The 22,661-nt window shown below is 43.4% G+C and overlaps 1 protein-coding gene across 1 annotated transcript in view; it reads left to right on the plus strand.

The window, feature by feature from the left end:
• prps1b (phosphoribosyl pyrophosphate synthetase 1B) overlaps nt 1–20,937 on the plus strand; it is a 63,677-nt gene extending 42,740 nt beyond the window's left edge. The window contains exons 4-7 of the mRNA XM_070882582.1: nt 5,427–5,551; nt 12,274–12,447; nt 13,176–13,335; nt 18,323–20,937. Of these exons, the coding sequence (XP_070738683.1) occupies nt 5,427–5,551; nt 12,274–12,447; nt 13,176–13,335; nt 18,323–18,415 (552 nt within the window). The 3' untranslated portion in view covers nt 18,416–20,937. The remainder of the gene's footprint in view (nt 1–5,426; nt 5,552–12,273; nt 12,448–13,175; nt 13,336–18,322) is intronic.
• Nucleotides 20,938–22,661: the final 1,724 nt, after the last annotated feature.

Raw genomic sequence — 22,661 nt, forward strand, 5'->3', positions numbered from 1 at the left:
CCTCTTTCTCCTCTCTTCCCCTCCCCCCTCTTTCTCCTCTCTTCCCCTCCCCCCTCTTTCTCCTCTCTTCCCCTCCCCCCTCTTTCTCCTCTCTTCCCCTCCCCCCTCTTTCTCCTCTCTTCCCCTCCCCCCTCTTTCTCCTCTCTTTCCCTCCCCCCTCTTTCTCCTCTCTTTGCCTCCCCCCTCTTTCTTTCTCCTCTCTTTGCCTCCCCCCTCTTTCTTTCTCCTCTCTTTGCCTCCCCCCTCTTTCTTTCTCCTCTCTTTGCCTCCCCCCTCTTTCTTTCTCCTCTCTTTGCCTCCCCCCTCTTTCTCCTCTCTTTGCCTCCCCCCTCTTTCTCCTCTCTTTGCCTCCCCCCTCTTTCTCCTCTCTTTGCCTCCCCCCTCTTTCTCCTCTCTTTGCCTCCCCCCTCTTTCTCCTCTCTTTGCCTCCCCCCTCTTTCTCCTCTCTTTGCCTCCCCCCTCTTTCTCCTCTCTTTGCCTCCCCCCTCTTTCTCCTCTCTTTGCCTCCCCCCTCTTTCTCCTCTCTTTGCCTCCCCCCTCTTTCTCCTCTCTTTGCCTCCCCCCTCTTTCTCCTCTCTTTGCCTCTCTCTTTCCTACTTTTTAAGACACTCCTTAAAACCTACCTCTTTGACCAGACTTTTGGTCATCTGTCCTAATTGCTCCTTATGTGGCTCAGTGTCAAATTTTGTTTTATTACACTCTGGTGAAGCACCTTGGGAAGTTTTACTACGTTAAAGGCACTATATAAATATAAGTTGTTGTTGTGAAACGCGAATTAAACCGGCAAATTCTCTATTGGCTCAATGTGGGTAAAATTACAACCAGTTTTCTAAAACCATTCAGTTTTTATTGCAGTTTTCGTTTTTACAGCACTTGACTAATGGCACAACTCTGAGCTTACCAATCTGTATAATACTACCAATAATGACATTTCAAGAGCTGAGCAGAAAGCTTAAATTCTTGCCTAAAATGGTAAATCAGCCTCCTATGTGAAGCAAATCCTCTTGAAAATACGGTCATGAAAATTGTTTTGCATACTTTCAGTTGAAAGCTAATCAGGCAGAGGTACTGAACCAGATGTGTAAAACCTTCAACTAATTCTCCACCATGCTTTGAGCACTTTACTGTTGCACAACTGTAACCTCATTGAATGATGTTAAAGGGTAATGATGAACAAGAGGATTTTTTTTTTTTACATTGGGTATGTCAACAATCCTTTTATAATCATCATCATAGGCAGTCCCTCAGAATCGAGGAAGACTTGCTTCCACTCTTAACTTGAGTTCTTAGATGGCTCTCCAGTCCAATACGAGAACCACCATCTGTCACAGGTGGGACAGATAGTCATTGAGGGAAGGGGTGGGTGAGGCTGGTTTGCCGCATGCTCTTTCCGCTGCCTGCTCTTGATTTCTGCATGCTCTCGGTGACGAGACTCTGAGTTCAGCGCCCTCCCGGATGCACTTCCTCCATTTAGGGCGGTCTTTGGCCAGGGACTCCCAGGTGTCAGTGGGGATGTTGCACTTTATCAGGGAGACTGAGGGTGACTTTGTAACGTTTCCGCTGCCCACCTTTGGCTCGTTTGCCGTGAAGGAGTTCCAAGTCGCGCGCTTGCTTTGGAAGTCTTGTGTCAGGCATGCGAACAATGTGGCCCGCCCAGCAGAGCTGATCAAGTGTGGTCAGTGTTTCAATGCTGTGGATGTTGGCCTGGTCGAGGACGCTAACATTGGTGCGTCTGTCCTCCCAGGAGATTTGTAGGATCTTGCGGAGACATCGTTGGTGGTATTTCTCCACGACTTGAGGTGTCTGCTGTACACGATCCATGTTTTTGAGTAATACAGGAGGACACGTATTACTACAGCCCTATAGACCATGAGCTTGGTGACAGTTTTGAGGGCCTGGTCTTCAAACACGCTTTAGCTCAGGCGGTCGAAGGCTGCACTGGCGCACTGGAGGCAGTGTTGGATCTCATCGTCAATGGCTGCTCTTGTTGATAAGAGGCTACCGATATGAGGGAGTGGTCCACGTTGTCCAGGGCCGCGCCGTGGATCTTGATGACTGGGGGGGCAGTGCTATGCGGCGAGGACAGGCTGGTGGAGGACCTTTGTCTTACTGATGTTTAGCCTAAGGCCCATGCTTTCGTATGCCTCAGTAAATACGTCAATTATGTCCTGGAGTTCAGCCTCTGTGCGCAGACGCAGGTGTCGTCTGCGTACTGTAGCTCGACGACAGAGGTTTTGGATCTGGCCTGGAGACGGCGAAGGTTGAACAGGTTCCCACTGGTTCTGTAGTTTAGTTCCACTCCAGCGGGGAGCTTGTCGACTGTGAGGTGGAGCATGGCAGCGAGGAAGATTTGAGAAGAGGGTTGGGGCGATGACTCAGCCCTGCTTGACCCCGGTTTGGACGTGGATTGGGCCTGTGATGGATCCGTTGGTCAGGATCACGGCCTGCACGTCGTCGTGGAACAGGCAGAGGATGGTGAAGTACTTTTGGGGGCATCCGAAACGGCGGAGAATGCTCCATAGACCCTCGCGGTTGACAATGTCAAAGGCCTTTGTAAGGTTGAAGAAGGCCATGTATAAGGGCTGGCGCTGTTCCCTGCATTTTTCCTGCAGCTGTCGCGTTGCAAAAATCATGTCCGTTGTACCCTGTATGGGGACGAAATCCACACTGTGACTTCGGGAGGAGCTCCTCGGCCACAGGGAGAAGACGGTTGAGGATGACTCTAGTGACGACTTTCCCAGTGGCTGATAGCAGGGAGATTTCTCTGTAGTTGCCGCAGTTGGACTTGTCCCCTTTTTTTAAAGATGGTCACGATCACTGCATCTCAAGATCTCCCGGCATACTCTCCTCCTTCCAGATGAGAGAGATGAGGTTGTGTATTAGCGCCAACAGTGCCTCTCCGCCATACTTCAGTGCCTCAGCAGGGATTCCATCCGCTCCCGTAGCCTCCTTGTTTTTTTTAGCTGTCTTATGGCTTTTTCTACCTCGTGCAGTGTTGAGGTCTCACTTAGGTGGTAGCGGATAGCATGCTGCGGAATGGAGTCAAGAACACTCGAGTCAAAGGCAGCTTCGATTGAGGAGATCTTCGAAGTGCTCCTTCCAGCGGGCCCTGACTGCCTCGGTGTCCTTGATTAGGGTTTCCCCGTTCTTGGCCAGCAGTGGGGTGGGGCCTTGGGAGTTTGGTCCGTAGGTGGCTTTAACTGCGATGAAGAATCCTCGCACATCATGGCTGTTGGCCAGCTGCTGTATCTCCTTTCTTTAGGTCCCGGGTTTCTCCATCCACCATCTGTTCTTTAGGTCCCGGGTTTTTTGTTGGACCTCAGCCTTGAGCCATCTGTAACGCTGCTTTACTGCTCCCAAGTTGGGTTGTTGTTTAAGGCTCAGAAATGCCCTGCACTTGCTATCTATTAGCTCTTGAATGTCCTGATCATTCTCATCAAACCAGTCCTAGTGTTTCCTGGTTGAGTCTCTTCTCAGGCACTGGTTATGGAGACCTAGAGGGCAGACCAAGTGCTGTGGACATTCTGCGTTTCGGGGTCATCAAGACGTGCCAGGTCAGCTGTGTGGCACTGACTGTATGGGGCTCTCTTAGCTGGGTCCTTAAGTGCCCCAGCATTGACTTTTTTTGCGGCACTGCTTCTGCTGCCCCCTCCACTTTGGGTCTATGTTGATGTCAATGATGGGTCGGATTAGGTGGTCTGTCCAGCAGTCGTCAGCTCCTATCATGGCACAGGTGATGCGCACATCCTTGCGATCCCTGGCTCGGACGATGACCTAGTCGAGCAGGTGCCAGTGTTTGGAGCGAGGGTGTTGCCAAGATTTGTATTTGTCCCTCTGGCGGAACATGATGTTGGTGATGACAAGTTCATTTTGTCAGGAGTAGGGTACTGCTGGAGTTGGCTTTCCCTACCCCCTCTCTGCCAATCACGCCTCCCCAGGGGGTCTGTGTCCTTGCCAACCCTGGCGTTGAAGTCACCGAGGAGGATCAGTTTGTTGCCTGCGGGGACTCGAGACACGGATTTTTCGAGGTTGGAGTAAAAACCCTCTTTGGCCTCGTCTGTTGCATCGAGTGTTGGGGTGTATGCACTTATGACTGTGGTGCACTGGTTCCGGGATAGGGTGAGTCAAAGCGACATGAGACGTTCGTTAGTCCTGCAGGAGCAGTCTTTGAGGCGGTCGACCAGCTCGTTTTTGATGGCAAAGCCGACTCCGTGGAGGCGCCGTCCTTCCTCTCGTTTCCCTTTCCAAAAGAAGGTGCAACCTCCATCTTGTTCCTTGAGCTGGCCTTCCCCTGCTCGCCAGGTCTCGCTTAGGGCGGCAATGTCGATATCAAGTTCCTGGGCAACTATGGCGGTGCGGCGTTCCAGTCTGTCACTGTTAGGGTTGTCCATGAGGGTCCTGATGTTCCAGGTCCCGAACTTCATGTTAGAGGAGTGGAAGATGCCTGTGCGTGAGTTCTTTTAACGTGGGCTGGTTGTTGCACACTGGCTACCACACGGGCTTAGCTGAGCGAGGTCTTGGTCCAGTGACGACTGCGGCGAGATGTTGGCCGCAGGCTTGGCGCTAGGTGGTCCAAGGCTTGGTTGGGGGCAGGCATTGGGAGGGCTAGTTGCCCACTGGGGTTTGGAGTAGAAGGGCAGGGGGGGTCACAGCCATGCTATTCACCACGTGCTGGAGAAGGAGAGGAGGCCAAGTCATCAGTGGAGAAGGAGAGGTCGCTGAAGGAAGGGGGGTGGGGGGCGAGGAGAGGCCAACCGACCCGATCGCTGTTGAGGAGGTCACCTGTAGCTGCAGGAGGTCCAGCCGTCGTGGAGGAGAGGCCCATCTGCCACCGCTGGAGGGGGCGATGGAGGCCCAATAGCCAGGTCCAGTCGCCGCAGGGGGCCCAGCCGGGAAGCTCCAGTCGCGTCGAGTCGCCTGACGTCTAGCTCGTCGGGGATCAGGTGGAGCAGCTGGAACGACGTCTGAGGAGGAGGAGGAGGAGGTCATCCTTTATAAAGTAGAGCAGTCTAACATGTGTGTTTGGTGCTCGGTAATCAGCCAGTGTTCCTACTTTTAGTTACCAGTGACTAGGACTAGAACATGCACGTTGGTTGAGAAAGGGATTGGGCTTGAATGTGATGCCTCCAACAGTTAACACAAAGGATAACCATTAGGATGAGGTAACAGAGGGCTGACCCACACCTGTGGAACTGTATGCCAGCGTGAATCAGTATCTTTGAGAGTAGAGAAAATTGGGAGACTGTTGAGTGGAATGACAAATGTCATTGAGATTATTTTGTCTTTTTTTGATTTCTTATACTGCCATGCAGTACTGTGATTATCAATATATCTTGCATGTTTTTTCCAAGCAATACTATCAAAACTTTCTAGTCTGATGTGTCTATATATACATCAAATTCCTTTGACTCTTGCTTCTTCTGCAGGGTTTCTTTGATATCCCAGTGGATAACTTGTATGCTGAACCGGCGGTACTTAAGTGGATTAAGGAGAACATTCTAGAGTGGAAAAATGGCATAATTGTCTCTCCTGACGCTGGCGGAGCCAAAAGGTGAGTTGTCGGAGGGGTACAAAAGAGGAAGCTAGGGGTGGAACTTTCAACATTGGGGGGTGTAAAATGTGCAATATCAGATCAGCGTCTGATATATATACCTCGTCTGATTTTACTTTCCATTGTGGAAAGGAACTGCTTTGAAATCGGCAGACCTTGTTTTAATTTTGTTTTGGCATTTACGCAGTAAATAAGCAGAATGGCCAATAACTGTCTTAAACTACAGTCAGGCAGCCTAAATTATAAGAGACAGAAAAGGAAAGGAGGTTCTGCTCCCTGAGCATCAGATGTCCTACTACTCAATGTATATCTCCTGTATTTCATTATGATGTGTGGGTAATCTGCAAGATGACATTGTTTTTTTTTTGCTCTGTTAAAGGTTCGTTTTGAATTTTTTATGGTTTTGTGCTTTGATGTAGTTTCATTCTATAAATTATTTAATGTGGTTTTTAAATATGGATTTTATATTGAATTTAATTATTTGCAGTTTTTCCTGTATAAAGGAATTTTGTGTTTGAACATGATTCTTTTTATAAAGGTAGCTCAGTTTTTAAATTTAAAATTGCTTTTTTAAAGCTATTAATTGATTACAATGGTTTTGTTAATATTTAATAGTAATTATAGTTGTTATCTTTGTGTATTTTAAATTGACACTTTAAGTCTGGGATACTTGCTAATGTTCCACCAAAATTGGATAGATATGCTGCAGAATCTCTCATCATGCTACAGAAATAACTACTAAATTCAAAAGAAGCTGCCGACCAATCACCTAGCATGTGTACATTTTAATTGTATGGCATGGTTCCTTTCTAAAGCAAATTTTCTCAGACAGCCTACCAATCATTGCATTTGTATTTTGGCTGGTACACGATTTTTCTGGGTGCAATTTAAAAAAATTATATATTATAACCGAATTAAAGGAGCCACTCCAAAAGCACTAGGATTGGTTCCCTAATAAACCTGAATCGGAGATTAGTAGGTGAATCGTTAATTCCGTCATCAAACTTCCTATCAAAGAATTGTCTAGAAATTTACCGATTTCATCTACGAAGTATTGGATTCCTGAATTTAGCACAGCAAACCATCTTGAAACAACCAATTCTGGTTAAAATAACATCAGTGCTACAAATGCCCTATTGAGGAAGTCTGACTGTAAAATCTCAAACTAACATTTCTTGATTTATCTGCCTATTTCCGCAATTGAAATCTTTAAACTTGGCTGAACTCCTGTAACCTCTTGACTGATTGACTTATCGCTCTGATGGTTCCAATTCTGTTTGTTTTCATGTCAAAAACCCCAAATTTCATATATATTTAATTCACAAAGTAAATCTTTCAACTTCATTTTAAACAATATCTAATAGCTCTTCAGATTTTGCATACTGATTAATTGGAGGAGTACACTTTAATGACAGAAATTCACATCCCGTATTTAGTGACGCATATGTCCAAGATATATTTTGGAAAACTGATCAGATTGAGCCATTAGTGTAAGCTGTTTAGTGGGCTGTAAAATACCTGTAGTAGAACAATTCTGATAAGAGTCAGGTTTTCCAAGGTCTACTTGTGAACAGTTCTTTCAAAAGCTTTTAATCTTCAATCATGTTTCAAGACCTCTCAAACTGGGATGGCTCGCTCGCTATTTGTTCCATAAACATGGCCTTTCATTTTGTCCTTGACAAGCTTGTGTGTATCTAATTCTGACTGCTAACTGTGAACATTTTTTTTTGTTTTCTCTCATCTCAAGAACATCAGGGCTCACATTTTTTATTTAAAAAAAGTTACAAAAATATTAAGTTCAGCATCCTTATTCCATACATTGTTACCAAGCCTGAATCTACATTAGATCTATTTTATTTTTTTGTTCCTGGGATGTAGGCATTACTGGCAAAGCCAGCAGTTATTGCCAATCCCTAATTTCCCTGGAGAAGGTGGCGGTGAGTCGCCTTGTACTGCTGCATTCTGTGTGCTGAAGGTACTCCCACAGTGCTTCTGAGGATGGACTTCCAGGATTTTGACCCAGCGATGATGAAGGAATAGCAATATATTTCCAAGTCAGGATGGTGTGAGATTTGGAGGGGAACTTGGAGGTGGTGGTGTTCCCATGCGCCTGCTCCCCTTGTCCTTCTAGGTGGTAGAGGTCGTGGGTTTGGGAGGTGCAGTCGAGGAAGCCTTGGCGAGTTGCTTCAGTGTACCTTGTCTATGGTACACACTGCAGCCATGGTGCAGTGGAGGGAGTGAATCTTTAAGCTGGTGAATGGAGTGCCAATCAAGCAAGCTGCTTTGTCCTGGATGATGTTGAGCTTCTTGTGTTGTTGGAGCTACACTCCACCAGGCGAGGGGGAGTATTCCATCACACCCCTGACTTGTGCCTTGTAGATGGTGGAAAGGCTTTGGGGAGTCAGGAGGTGAGACACTCGCTGCAGAATACCCAGCCTCTGACCTCTTGTAGCCACAGTATTTGTGGCTTGTCCAGTTAAGTTTCTGGTCAATGGTGACCCCCAAAATGTTGATGGTGGGGGATTTGGCGAAGATCATCACATTGAATGTTGAGGGGCGGTGGTTAGACACTCTCTTGTTGGAGATATTCAATGCCTGCCACTTGTGTGGCGTAAATGTTACTTGCCACTTATCAGTCTAAGCCTGAATGTCATCCAGGTCTTGCTGCATCTGGGCATAGACTGCTTCATTATCTGAGGAGTTGCGAATGGAACTGAACACTGTCCAATCATCAGCAAACATCCTCACCTTTGACCTTATGATAGAGGGAAGATCATTGATGAAGCAGCTGAAAATGGTTGAGCCTAGGACACTGCCCTGAGGTACTCCTGCAGCAATGTCCTGAGGCTGTGATGATTGACCTCCAACAATCACAAGCATCTTCCTTTGTGCTAGGCATTACTCCAGCCAGTGAAGAGCTTTTCCCCTAATTCCCGTCGACTTCAATTTTACGAAGGCTTCTTGATGCCACACAGTCAAATGCTGCCTTGATGTCAAGGGCAGTCACTCTTACCTCGCCTCTGGAATTTAGCTCTTTAGTCCATGTTTGGACCAAGGCTCTAATGGGGTTTGGAGCCGAGTGGTCCTGGCGGAACCCAAACTGAGCATCGGTGAGCAGGTTATTGGTGAATAAGTGCCGCTTGATAGCACTGTCCACGACACCTTCCATCACTTTGTTGATGATTGAGAGTAGACTGATGGAGCCATAGTTGGCCGGATTGGATTTATCCTGCTTTTTGTGGACAGAACATACCTGGACAGGTTTTCACATTGTCTGGTAGATGCCAGTGTTGTAACTGTACTGTAACACCTTGGCTAGGGGCGCGGCTAGATCCGGAGCACATGTCTTCAGCACGACGATCAGGATATTGTCGGGACCCATAGCGTTTGCTGTATCCAGTGCTCAGCCGTTTCTTGATGTCACGTGGAGTAAATCGAATTGGTTGAAGACTGGCTACTGTGATGGTAGGGACCTCAGGCGGAGGCTGAGATGAATCATCTGGTTGACAATGATTACAAATACTTCGGCCTTGTCTTTTCCGCTCGTGTGCTCAGCTCTGCCATCATTGAGGATGGGGATGTTCATGGAGCCTCCTCCACCTGTTAGTTGTTTCATGGTCCACCACCCTTCACAACCGGATGTGGCAGGACTGCAGAGCTTTGATCTGATACGTTGATTGTAGGATTGCTTAGCTCTGTCTATAGCATGCTGCTTCCACTATTTAGCATGCATGTAGTCCTATGTTGCAGCTTCCCCAGGTTGGTACCTCATTTTTTTTAGTTACACCTGGTACTGCTCCTAGCATGCTCTTCTGCACTCAGCATAGTGGTTGTGGTAGCATAGTGATTATGTTACTAGATTAGTAATCATGTTACTAGATTAGTAATCCAGAGGCCTGGACTAATGATCCAGGGACGCGAGTTCGAATCCCACCACTGCAGCTGGGGATTTTTAAATAAATCTGGAATACAAAGCTAGTATCAGTAATGGTGTCTATGAAACTACTATTTGTCGTAAAAACTCATCTGGTTCACTACTGTCCTTTCGGGAAGGAAATCTGCCGTCCTTACTTGGCCTATATGTGACTCCAGATCCACAGCAATGTGGTTGACTCGTAACTGCCCTCTGAAACAGTAAAAGGGAATATTATTTGAAAGGGGAGAAATTACAACATGCTGCGGTGCAGAGGGACCTGGGGGTCCTTGTGCATGAATCCCAAAAAGTTAGTTTGCAGGTGCAGCAGGTAATCAGGAAGGCGAATGGAATGTTGGCCTTCATTGCGAGAGGGATGGAGTACAAAAGCAGGGAGGTCCTGCTGTAACTGTACGGGGTATTGGTGAGGCCGCACCTGGAGTACTGTGTGCAGTTTTGGTCACCTTACTTAAGGAAGGATATACTAGCTTTGGAGGGGGTACAGAGACTATTCACTAGGCTGATTCTGGAGATAAGGGGGGTTACCTTATGATATTGAGTAGACTGGGTCTTTACGCGTTGGAGTTCAGAAGGATGAGGGGTGATCTTATAGAAACATTTAAAATAAAGAGATAGACAAGATAGAGGCAGAGAAGTTGTTTCCACTGGTTGGGGAGACTAGAGCTAGGGGGCACAGCCTCAAAATACGGGGGAGCCAATTTAAAACCGAGTTGAGAAGGAATTTCTTCTCCCAGAGGGTTGTGAATCTGTGGAATTCTCTGCCCAAGGAAGCAGTTGAGGCTAGCTCATTGAATGTATTCAAATCACAGATAGATAGATTTTTAACCATTAAGGGTTACGGGGAGCGGGCGGGTAAGTGGAGCTGAATCCACGGCCAGATCAGCCATGATCTTGTTGAATGGTGGAGCAGGCTCGAGAGGCTAGATGGCCTACTCCTGTTCCTAATTCTTATGTTCTTATGAAATGGTCTAGCAGGCCACGCAGTTGTAACAAACCGCTACAAAAAACACACCACAAGGACTGCAGCAGTTCCTAGACGGCTCGTCAGCACCTTCTCAATGGCGATTAGGGATGGGCTATAAAAGCTGGCCTGGCTGGTGACGCACACACCCCGTGAATGAATAATTGTTTTAAAAACACTTCTCATTGGGAACCAGGGTTAGTTCTCTGGTTTGATGTTAATGGTAATGAAGGATATGCTGGGCCATGTGGATGCAGATTGTGGTTGAATAGAATTCTGTTGCTGCTGATGGCCCACAGCGCCTCATGGATGCCCAGTTTTAAGAAGTTCTGAATCTATCCCATTTATCACGGTGGTAGTGCCACACAATACAATGGAGGGTGTCCTCAATGTGAAGACTCGACTTTGTCTCCACACAAACTGTATAGTTGTCACTGCTACCTGCATCTGCGACAGGTAGATTGGTGAGGATGAGGTCAAGTAGGTTTTTCCCTCGTGTTGGTTCCCTCATCACCTGCAGACCCAGTCTGGCAGCTATGTCCTTCAGGACTAGGCCAGCTCAGTCAGTCAGTGATGGTGATGGACATTGAAGCCCCCCACCCAGCATACATTCTGTGCCCTTGCTATACCCTCAGTGCTTCTTCCAAGTGGTGTTCAACATTAGAGGAGTACTGATTCATCAGCTGAAGGAGGGCGGTAGGTGTTAATCAGTTGGAGGGTTATTTGCCCATGTTTCACCTGAAGCCATGAGACTTCGTGGGGTCGACAGTCAATGTTCAGGACTCTGTGCCACTCCCTCCTGATGTATACTACTATGCTGCCACCTTGGGTGGGTCCATCCTGCCAATGGGACAGAGCACACCCAGGGCTGGTGATGGAGGAGTCTGGGACATTGGCTGAAAGGTATGATTCTGTGAATATGACTTGCAGGCAGGCTGTTGCTTCACTAGTCTGTTGGACAGCTCTCCCAATTATGGCACAAGTCCCCAGATGTTGGGATGTTGTGCCTTTGTCGTGTCCGAAGTTGGTGCTGAGGTCGATGCCGGGTGGTCTGTCCAGTTTAATTTTTGTTTCTTTTAGTAGTTTGTTACAACTGAGTGCCTTGCTAGGCTATTTCAGGTAGGGCAGTTAAGAGTCAACCACATTGCTGTGAGTCTGGAGTCACATATAGGCCAGACCAAGTAAGGATGGTTGATTTCCTTCCCTAAAGGACAGTAGTGAACCAGATACCTACCTGTTTAACTATTGAGGTGTAAGACCTTGAGGGGCCTAGATAGAAATGTATAGGAAGGAACTAGAGGTCAAAAGACGGAGTATAGATTTAAAGTAATTGGTAGAAGGATTAGAGAGGGGAGTTGAGAATCTTTTTCACCCAGAGGGTGGTGTGGGTCTTGAATTCGCTGCCTGAAAGGGTGGTAGAGGCAGAAACCCTCATCGCATCTAAAAAATATTTGGATATGCACTTGAAGTGCTGTAACCTACAGGGCTGCAGACCAAGAACTGGAAAGAGAGATTAGGCTGGATAGCTCTTTTTCAGCCGGCACAGACACAATGAACCGAATGGCCTCCTCCTTTACTGTAAATTTCTATGAACTAACAGTGTTCCTTTTTTTTTTTGCTTACACTTTCAAGCCATTCCTAATTATATCCACATTCATTTCCCAGCATTGTAATTATATCAGGAATTTGAATGGTGGGTCAGAGCAAAAAAGCTGTTGGTTTAATTGTCATAGTTCTTGATCACTGCTTGTACATGTTTTACCTTCATATAACTGAAGGAAGAGAGTATTCACAGCAAATTGACTTTTTTTCACGTTCCATTTTTAGAGTTACGTCTATTGCTGATCGACTGAATGTCGATTTTGCGCTGATTCATAAGGAGCGTAAAAAGGCCAACGAAGTTGACCGAATGGTTCTGGTTGGTGATGTGAAGGATCGAGTAGCTATTCTTGTTGATGATATGGCAGACACCTGTGGCACAATTTGCCATGCTGCAGACAAGTGAGTTGCTGAATTAGAGGCTAGAGGAACCGCCATAGAGCAGCCTTACCTTAAAAATCGGAACCGCACCTCTCGAATGTTTTTATTACTACAGCAATGCAGCTGTGATTTTTATTGTAGCAATATTCTCAAAGGAATTAAAAGAATCGCCGTTTTTCATATTTGACTGATGCTCTTGAATTTCTCTAATCTGATGATCTTTATGGTTTTTGTACTTTCATTTTTGATTTTTATGGGGGGACATTGTTTTCAATAGGGAACTTCAATTGTAGATGATTAAAATAAAATATACATTTGTAGTGTGCATGCTTTTGTATCTGGTACTAAAAATGTATCTGAAGATTGGCTTGTAGACTGAAATCCACAACTGAAGTTTTTTTTTAAATTAGTCTTGTAACAACACTTGAAATGTGCTCTGTTTCATCTAACTTGCACGCCAATAGTTTCATAAATTAGTAATGTACTGATTTGTAAAGTTCACTAATTGGAGGGATTTTGTTTTGAAGAGTAGGAGCGAAGCACGGACCATCAATTTGATTGTTTAGGACTAATGAGTAAATTCTTTAATTAATGGAACTATCCAGTGTTCTCTTTAATTTGTAATTATGCATATGTTTTTTTCAAATAGTTATTGTCCCATCAAAAATTGGAAGTGAAATGCTACAGTCAGTGGCATAGTGAGAGGGGAAGAAGCTTAGTTTCTGATTTGATTTATCTGTGCATCACAGGCTGCTGTCTGCTGGAGCCACCAAAGTCTATGCAATCCTCACGCACGGAATCTTCTCTGGTCCTGCTATTTCCCGCATCAACAATGCCTGCTTTGAAGCAGTGGTAGTTACTAATACAATACCTCAGGAGGACAAAATGAAGCACTGTCCTAAAATACAGGTAAGTGAGGAATTAAGTATTCATGCTACAGGGCAGAACTATTTGATGTGATATCAAGGGAAACAAATACTTCCCTGTTCTTCAAACTTAGCGGCAATAGAGCTTGAAGTTTATTTCACATGGATTTTGGCCAGTTAGTAGCACATGTCAGCAAAATTTTAAATGGGCAAAGTGTGTTTTTAAAAAAAACAAGGCTGAAGGCTCTGTGCCTCAATGCGAGGAGTATTCGGAATAATGAATTAACTGCGCAGATAGCAGTTAACGGATATGATGTGATTGGCATCACGGAGACATGGCTTCGGGGGACTAAGGCTGGGAACTCAACATCCAAGGGTATTCAGCATTTAGGAAGAATAGACAGAAAGGAAAAGGAGGCAGAGTGGCGTTGCTGGTTAAAGATGAAATCAATGCAATTGTAAGGAAGGACATTAGCCTGGATGATGTAGAATCGGTATGGGTGGAGCTGCGGAATTCCAAAGGGCAGAAAACGCTAGTGGGAGTTGTGTATAGACCACCAAATAGTGGTAGTGCGGTTGGGGACAGCATCAAACATGAAATAAGGGATATGTGCAATAAAGTACAGCAGTAATCATGGGTGACTTTAAGCTACACATTGATTTGGCTAACCTAACTGGTAGCAATGTGGTGGAGGAGGATTTCCTGGAGTGTATTAGGAATGGTTTTCTAGACCAATATGTAGAGGAACCAATCAGGGAGCTGGCCATCTTAGACTGGGTGATGTGTAATGAGAAGGGACTAATTAACAATCTTGTTGTGCGAGGCCCCTTGGGGAAAAGTGACCATAATATGGTAGAATTCCTTATTAAGATGGAGAGTGACAAAGTTAATTCGGAAACTAGGGTCCTGAACTTAAGGAAAGGTAACTTTGACCGTATGAGGCATAAATTGGCTAGAATAGACTGGCAAACGATACTCAAAGGGTTGACGGTGGATAAGCAATGGCAAACATTTAAAGATCACATGGATGAACTTCAGCAAATGTACATCCCTGTCTGGAGTAAAAATAAAACTGGGAAGATGGCTCAACCATGGCTAACAAAGGAAATTAAGGATAGTGTTAAAGCCAAGGAAGAGGCATATAAATTGGCTAGAAAAAGCAACAAACCTGAGGACTGGGAGAAATTTAGAATTCAACAGAGGAGGACTAAGGGTTTAATTAAGAGGGGGGAAATAGAGTATGAGAGGAAGCTTGCAGGGAATATTAAAAACTGACTGCCAAAGCTTCTATAAATATGCGAAGAGAAAAAGATTAGTAAAGACAAACGTAGGTGCCTTGCAGTCGGATTCAGGTGAAATTATAATGAGGACCAAAGAAATGGCAGACCAATTGAACAAATACTTCGGTTCTGTCTTCGAAGGAAGATACAAATAACCTTCCGAAGCTACTAGGGGACCGAGGGTCTAGTGAGAAGGAGGAACTGAAGGATATCCTTATTAGGTGGGAAATTGTGTTAGGGAAATTGATGGGATTGAAGGCTGATAAATCCCCAGGGCCTGATAGTCTGATTCCCAGAGTGCTCAAGGAAGTGGTCCTAGAAATAGTGGATGCATTGGTGATCATTTTCCAACAGTCTATCGACTCTGGATCAGTTCCCATGGACTGGAGGGTAGCTAATGTGTAGCACCACTTTTTTAAAAAAGGAGGGGGAGAGAAAATGGGTAATTATAGAGCGGTTAGCCTGACCTCCGTAGTGGGGAAAATGTTGGAATCAATCATGAAGAATGAAATAGCGCATTTGGAAAGCGGTGACCGGATCGCCAAGTCAGCATGGCTTTATGAAAGGGAAATCATGCTTGACAAATCTTCTGGAAAATTTTTGAGGATGTAACTAGCAGAGTGGACAAGGGAGAACCCGTGGATGTGGTGTATTTGGACTTTCAGAAGACTTTTGACAAGGTCCCACACAAGAGATTGTTGTGCAAAATCAAAGCACATGGTATTGGGGGTAATATACTGACGTGGATAGAGAACTGATTGGCAGACAAGAAGCAGAGAGTCGGGATAAACGGGTCCTTTTCAGAATGGCAGGCAGTGACTAGTGGAGTGCCGCAGGGCTGGGACCTCAGCTCTTTACAATATACATTAACGATTTGGATGAAGGGATAGAGTGTAATATCTCCAAGTTTGCAGATGACACTAAACTGGGTGGCAGTGTGAACTGTGAGGAGGACGCTCAGAGGCTGCAGGGTGACTTGGACAGGTTAGGTGAGTGGGCAAATGCATGGAGATGCAGTATAATGTGCATAAATGTGAGGTTATCCGTTTTGGGGGCAAAAACACAAAAGCAGAATATTATCTGAATGGTGGCAGACTAGGAAAAGGGGAGGTGCAACGAGACCTGGTTGTCATGGTTCATCAGTCACTGAAAGTGGGCATGCAGATGGTGAAGGTGGCAAATGGTATGTTGGCCTTCATAGCTAGGGGATTTGAGTATAGAAGCAGGGAGGTCTTACTACAGTTGTACAGGGCCTTAGTGAGGCCTCACCTGGAATATTGTGTTCAGTTTTGGTGGTCTAGTCTGAAGAAGAGCATTCTTGCTATTGAAGGAGTGCAGCGAAGGTTCACCAGACTGATTCCAGGGATGGCTGGTCTGTCATATGAGGAGAGACTGGATCAACTGGGCCTTTATTCATTGGAGTTTAGAAAGATGAGAAGGGATCTCATAGAAGCATATAAGATTCTGACGGGACTGGACAGGTTAGATGCGGGAAGAATGTTCCCGATGTTGAAGTCCAGAACCGGGGGACATAGTCTTAGGATAAGGGGTAGGCCATTTAGGACTGAGATGAGGAGAAACTTCTTCACTCAGAGTTGTTAACCTGTGGAATTCCCTGCCGCAGAGAGTTGTTGTTGCCAGTTCACTGGATATATTCAAGAGGGAGTTAGATATGGCTCTTACGGTTAAGGGGATCAAGGGGTATGGAGAGAAAGCAGGAAAGGGGTACTCAAGGAATGATCAGCCATGATCGTATTGAATGGTGTACCCCTGCACCTATTTTCTATGTTTCTATGTCTGGAAGTATTTCAGTTTATGTAGTTAAATGTTTGTGCTTTCTTTTGCATTAGGTGAAATGAAGGAAGGGAGAACTGTCTAGGATAAGCACATCTTTGTGGAACCACATCTTAAAAGAAAAAGATAATTTTTAAATTTAGTGGTTTGATTTAGACTTGGGAACCAAAGAAACAATTTCTAAATTTGTGGATGAAATCAAATTGGGAGGGATAGTCAACAATGAAGACTGAATAAGTTACAAGAAGACATTAATAAACTTGCAGAACAGGCATATAATTGGCAAATGAATTTCAAGATAGACAAGTGTGGGGGTATTACATTTATTTACGAAAATTTGGAGGTCCCATATTACTTGGAAAATAAGAATCTAAATGGGGTAGTGGAGCAAAGGGATCTGAGAGTACAAATACACAAATCACTAAAAGTTGCAATACAGGTCACTAAGGCTATAACAAAAGCAAACCAGGCACTAGGGTTTATTTCTAGAGGGATAGAATTGAAAAGTAGAGAAGTTATGCTAAACTTGTATTGAACCTTGGATAAACCATATTTGGAGTACCATGTTCCGTTCTGCTTGCCATATTATAAAAAGAATATTGAGGCACTGGAGAAAGTATCTTTTTTATACCACCAGGAAAGGATGAACAGCTTGGGTCTCTTTTTTTTTCTTTTGGGGAAAAAAAGAGAAGGCTGAGGGGTGACCTAATAGAGGTCTTTAAATTTATGAACGTTTTTGATAGAGTAGACACCAAGAGCTTCCACTTGTGGAGAACAAAACTACAGGCCATCAAGATTGTCACTAATAAATCCAATAGGGAATTCAGGAGAAACTTCTTTACCCAGAGAGCGGTGAGAATGTGGAACTTTCTACCACAGGGGGTAATTGAGGTGAATAGTATAGATGCATTTAAGAGGACGTTAGATAGGCATATGAGGGAGAAGGGAATAGAGGGTTATGCTGATGGATGTGGGAGGAGGCTCGAGTGGAATGTAAACGACGACATGTATTGGTTGGGCCGAATGGCTGTATATTCTGTGTAATACCTGCTTCCTACTCTGGTTCATAATTATTGGAGGCTGGACGTTAAGATCTTTCTTTCATATTTCTCTTGTTTATGGCCATTGTCTTGAAATAGTCTTATAACGATCCCAAAAAGAATGACGGTCTCAGTAATTTTATGGTACAGATCAAAATATGTCCGATGTTCACATAATTGAGCCTTTCTGTGTTCAGCCTGTGGTTTCATACAGTTGAAAATAGCCTCATTTGAGTATTGGGAGTCAGGGGGAGAATTACTTTTTTTTTAAAAAGCATAGATATATTCTATATTAAGTGCAGGTTTTAATGAACATTTTAAAGGAGAGAGTTAGAGAAGTTTATGGAGGGAATTCCAGAGCTTGGGGCCTAGGCAGCTGAAGCCAGACCTGCTTTCTGCTCAGTTTGTTTTCTCACCCTGCCTCTCGCTGTGTTTTGTTTTCTCTCTGCCCGCTCCCACCTTCTGCTACCATGCATGTCGAGTCCCATAATGGCTTATAAAAGGAAAGCGGATAAATATTTAGAAAAAATTAAAAGGATAAAGAAAGGGCACTGATCTGTGCTAAGTGGGTACCTCTGAGAGCTGGCACAGGCATGATGGGTCAAATGGCCCTTCCTGTGCTGTAAAAAAAAATTAATGAATCTATTTGGTGTTCATGAAGATGACTTACTAGCTGCATTTGATACCACTCCCAAATGTAATGTAAAGCTTAGTGCTATGTTTTATTTCCAGGCTACCTAGCCCTTTTCTTCTTGGTTGAACTGCACTAGTTTGGCAATCTTACTAAATTGTATTTCAATTAATGTAATGCTTGTTTCTAGTTTCTAACAATTCATAGCATGACTGAAGTGGAAACTGATCTGTCTGTATTCTAATGCACAACACAAATCCTGAATGATCTTTTGTTTCTCTTAGGTTATTGATATCTCCATGATCCTTGCCGAAGCGATTCGAAGAACTCACAACGGAGAGTCTGTATCTTACCTGTTCAGTCATGTTCCATTGTAATGTCTATGGCATCTGCTACTTCAGTATATGCTATTTTACCAAGTGTTTTTTTTCCTTTTGCCCCCCCTGGGACTCATCACACCAAATGGTAAAAAGTAGTCTTTGCTTCTGCTTCACATTGTGGTACACTTCTATCTATCTGATCTCTTAGGACAAAAATTTCAATTTAGACCTTCATCAATATATTGGATGTTTACAGTTAAAAGCAGCAGCTATAACTGGGTTTAATATATTACATCGTCCTACATATCAAAAAAGGGAAACCTATCTGGTTTCGCTTGTGTATCCTCATCATTCTTATCTTTGTTGCAATAGTTATTGCTACATGTTTGCCACTGTTTTACTTCGAGCAGATTGTTGGGTGCCTGCAAATGTTTTAGCAAGACTGGAATCGATTTGGTGCATTTGGAAAAATGAGTGAATGTTTCCAATCACTTTTTTTTTAATTCCCTGCTATTTTCATGTTGTAAAATTAAATTAGTGTTTCTATCATTGAAATAGTGTATTTAATCAAATTCTGTGTATTCCCAACCTGAAACAGCTCAGACTGATCGGATGCAGAGAAAGGAGGGCGGATCATTGCTGTCTTAGTTTTTATGCTGTCTTGTGCCTTATTAGAAAGTACAGTAATTCCATATTATTAACAATCCTATTATTGCATGGTACGGATGCATTCCTTCTGAGTTGTGATTGAATTGGGTTGGACTCTCCTCGCAGTCATTTAGAAGTTGTTTTCAGCTTACTTTCCAAAAAATTTTCAGTAAATTGGAACCCTGGTGAATATAGCTCATTTCACAGATAGGTATATAGCCTTTAAATCGCTATCCAAAGCAGTTTTTTTGTTTAAGATCACATGAACATTTTTATGGGAATCGAGCAGAGGGTTGTATTTTGTTTTTGTGAAATCCAAATAACCTGGATAAACCAATAGCAACTTAGTCAATGATGCAAGTTGATTTACTTGACATCTTTATTCTTCTGTATACACATTTATGAGCCATATATTTAAAGCAAAAACTGTTGTGACCTCTTGCACTTGGGTTACAACTCTGACCAGTTTTGTTCTACAAAATCTTGTGATGGGTGAAAATACATTAAATCTGTCCAGTTGCTTGCACATAATCCATAAAAGTAGCATTGCTTTTGCTCCTAGTTTGACTGAACTTTAATGTTAGTGTATATTTTTTTTAGTAGTAATGGAACTTTTCAGAACTGATTGTATGAAGTCTTGCTGTGAGCACCCTGGAAATTCTTTTTTTTTCGAAGACGACATTTTATAAGATGGGGTGGTGCAGAATTTTGAAGACCGCCTTGGCAATTATTATGCAAATCATTCAAATTTCACTTGCAAGTTAGAAACTTGAGCTTACACAATCTTGAAACCAAAAGCTTTTTCCTTAACATTTATATCTAGTGGAACTATAGGTATTGGTGCCATAAAATGGGGCTTGTCTTGGGTCTTCAGGTTTCTATGCTCATTAAGACCAGCTCTAATCAGTATATTGAAGCTTTATAAACAGAACTTTACAGATACAATCTCTGTTGGAATGCTGGCTTTACTAGCGATATTGCTGCTTGTTCTACAGCATCAAGTGACTTGAGGTTCAAGATGTTATTTTGTAAATTTCACATGGATCGAAAACACTTTTTGGAGTGTTAAAATGCTGGCTTGCACACTATAGGGACTAAGTTCCAATCACCAAGGATATGAGAGTTTAGTTTACCTACTGTTCGACTCCAATGTGAAATGAGACTACTTTAAGTTAATCCCCAGTGGCCTGGAGCACACACGACTGAACTATTTGAGCCCATTGGTACTCTGGCAGGTCGTGGGAAACCTCAGTTTCCCAGGTTGGGCTTCATCCATGATGCGATTCTGTGCTGAACCTGAGTTGGGATTGCTGGACAAAGTTCTACAAACAAATTGCATTCCTGAAACTTAGTGAGACATGTATGTACCGTGTCTGGATGAAGTGCACACCATTCCCCTGCAAGAACTCTGTGAATATGAGCAAGACATTGAAATATTTTCTATATTTGTGTATGCAGGGTACAGGTTCTTAGTTTATATATTCATCGATTAAAATTAAAATTTGGATCACTGGGTGTTAAAAGTGAGGTGGGGGGAGTTGTCCTGTGCATGAGTCAGTATTATGGATGGTACTCTTGGCTCACTCTGGGTTCTGCTCCTAAACTGGCCCCATGCTCCTGTCTCTCTTTTTGACATTCTTGCTATTCTGATCTCCTCGCTATCTACTCAGCAGTGGTAGTGCAAGGAAAATCAGATTTTGTGCTCTGGAGCTGCAGTGTCTCATGAGCTATACATTGCTTTCAGGTTTTTTGGCTGGAAATTGGATTAGAATTGCCTTGTACATGAGTATATACAATAATTCAAACATTTGACATGATCTGTGCATAGAAATATTGATGAATTTTTAAGACTTGTCTTGATGAACTTGGTGTTGAAGTCTGTACAGTTATGTTGGGGCAATTTCTACATATTAAATGCAAGTCTGCAATCATTTGGTTGTTAGCCTGTTTTCTACAAAATAAATAAAAGCTGAAGGGCTTTTACATTTGTTTCAATTGTGTGATGCAATAAACATGTGAGTGTTTATTTTTGCCATGCAAGTGTTCTGAATTTCCCTTTTTAGTTAGTTTATTCATTGTCATAAAGTTGTACATAAACTCTACAAATGTGATCTTTTTTCTCTTTCTCCATCCTCCTTTCTCCCTTTGCCCTCCTCGTGATACTTTGAGATACAATTTCATGGCCAGCAGTTACCATCCAGTACGTCACTAAAATTCCCATTATTAATGTGAGCCTTGATAGTAAGTGATGCCAGGCTATTTGACTGGAGGACATTTTTTGCCAAAAGTGTGTCTTGATGCTTGTGCATCTGACTTGCACATGTGTTTACCAATACCTTGGGTTTCAAGAGTCCATAGGTCAACTTACATGGTTCATATGTGTCGAAGTTCCTAGAATTCAAATAGTTGCTCTAATATTTTGATGTTCTTATGCGTTGATCACTATTTTTGGAAAATCTTTGGATAACATGCAAGGTCATTGACAAAGGCCTTTTTTCTTTCTTATTGAAACTCTCTACTGTTCCTTGCATTAATAAAACATACAAAAAATGCAATGTGTACTTGAAAGTAACCCAATACATTGAGTGCATAGAGTATGAGTTTGCTTTATTTGAAAGCATTCTTATAAACGAAGATAGTTGAATTACAGGTTATCTCGTTTTTTTTTTAATCCAATAATTGGTACACAATTGGACAACCAAGATCCCTGTGGAAAAATACCAAAGATTCTACCAATGCTCCCAAAGGTTTGATGTAAGCAAGGTGTCGGTTCAGTCTACCATGTAGGTAATCCTTTTCTATAGAGAAAGTTTGAGTCATCTACTTCTGGTCTATACCCTTAAAAGGTGACTAAACTCAGGAACAGGTTACCGGTATCTATACATAGAAAATGAGCAGGATAACTTGACATGAGCAGAAAGCATCACTGGTAAATTAAGGTAGCTTAAGTAAAAACAAAGTTTTCTGTATTCCGTGCAGATTTCTGCTGACACAGGAGGAGGCATCCTTGAATATTCAGACTGGGTTAGATAAAACAGAAACTCGGGTACCAAATGATTTAAAGTTAACTATGATACAAACTGAAGTAAGAAGGAATAATAGACAAGATCAGATTATAACATGATTTTAATGTTATTACAGATGGTCAGATAGCTACAGATAAGTAGAATGATTAACTGAGACTTTGATATGAAAGGGTTAGAGGTCAAATGCTATCCTAGAAAGGCTGATTTGAGCTGTAATTTAATGGAAAATACTGAACAGAGGAACTTTTAAAGAGATGAGGCCTAATGTCTGCTGCAGAACTTGACAAAACTGGTCTCTACCATTTTGCAGACAAGGGAAATAGCACATAGAATCATGGCATCATAGAAATTTACGGCACAGAACGGAACCATTCATCCCATTGTGACTGCGACAGCCGAAAAAGAGCTATCCAGCCAAATCCCACTTTCCAGCTCTTGGGCTGTAGCCTTGCAGGTTACGATACTTCCAAATGCATATCCAAATACTTCAAAAATGTGATAGGTGGTCGAGGCAGAAACACTCATCAGCCATGCGATCCAGGCCCCCATCGCCCTCTGGGTGGAAATTTTTTTCCTCCACTTTCCTCCTAATCCTTCTGTCAATTACTTTCAATCTATGCCCCCTGGTT

Source organism: Pristiophorus japonicus, chromosome 6 (genome assembly GCF_044704955.1).
Source record: "Pristiophorus japonicus isolate sPriJap1 chromosome 6, sPriJap1.hap1, whole genome shotgun sequence".
Lineage (NCBI taxonomy): Eukaryota > Metazoa > Chordata > Chondrichthyes > Pristiophoridae > Pristiophorus > Pristiophorus japonicus.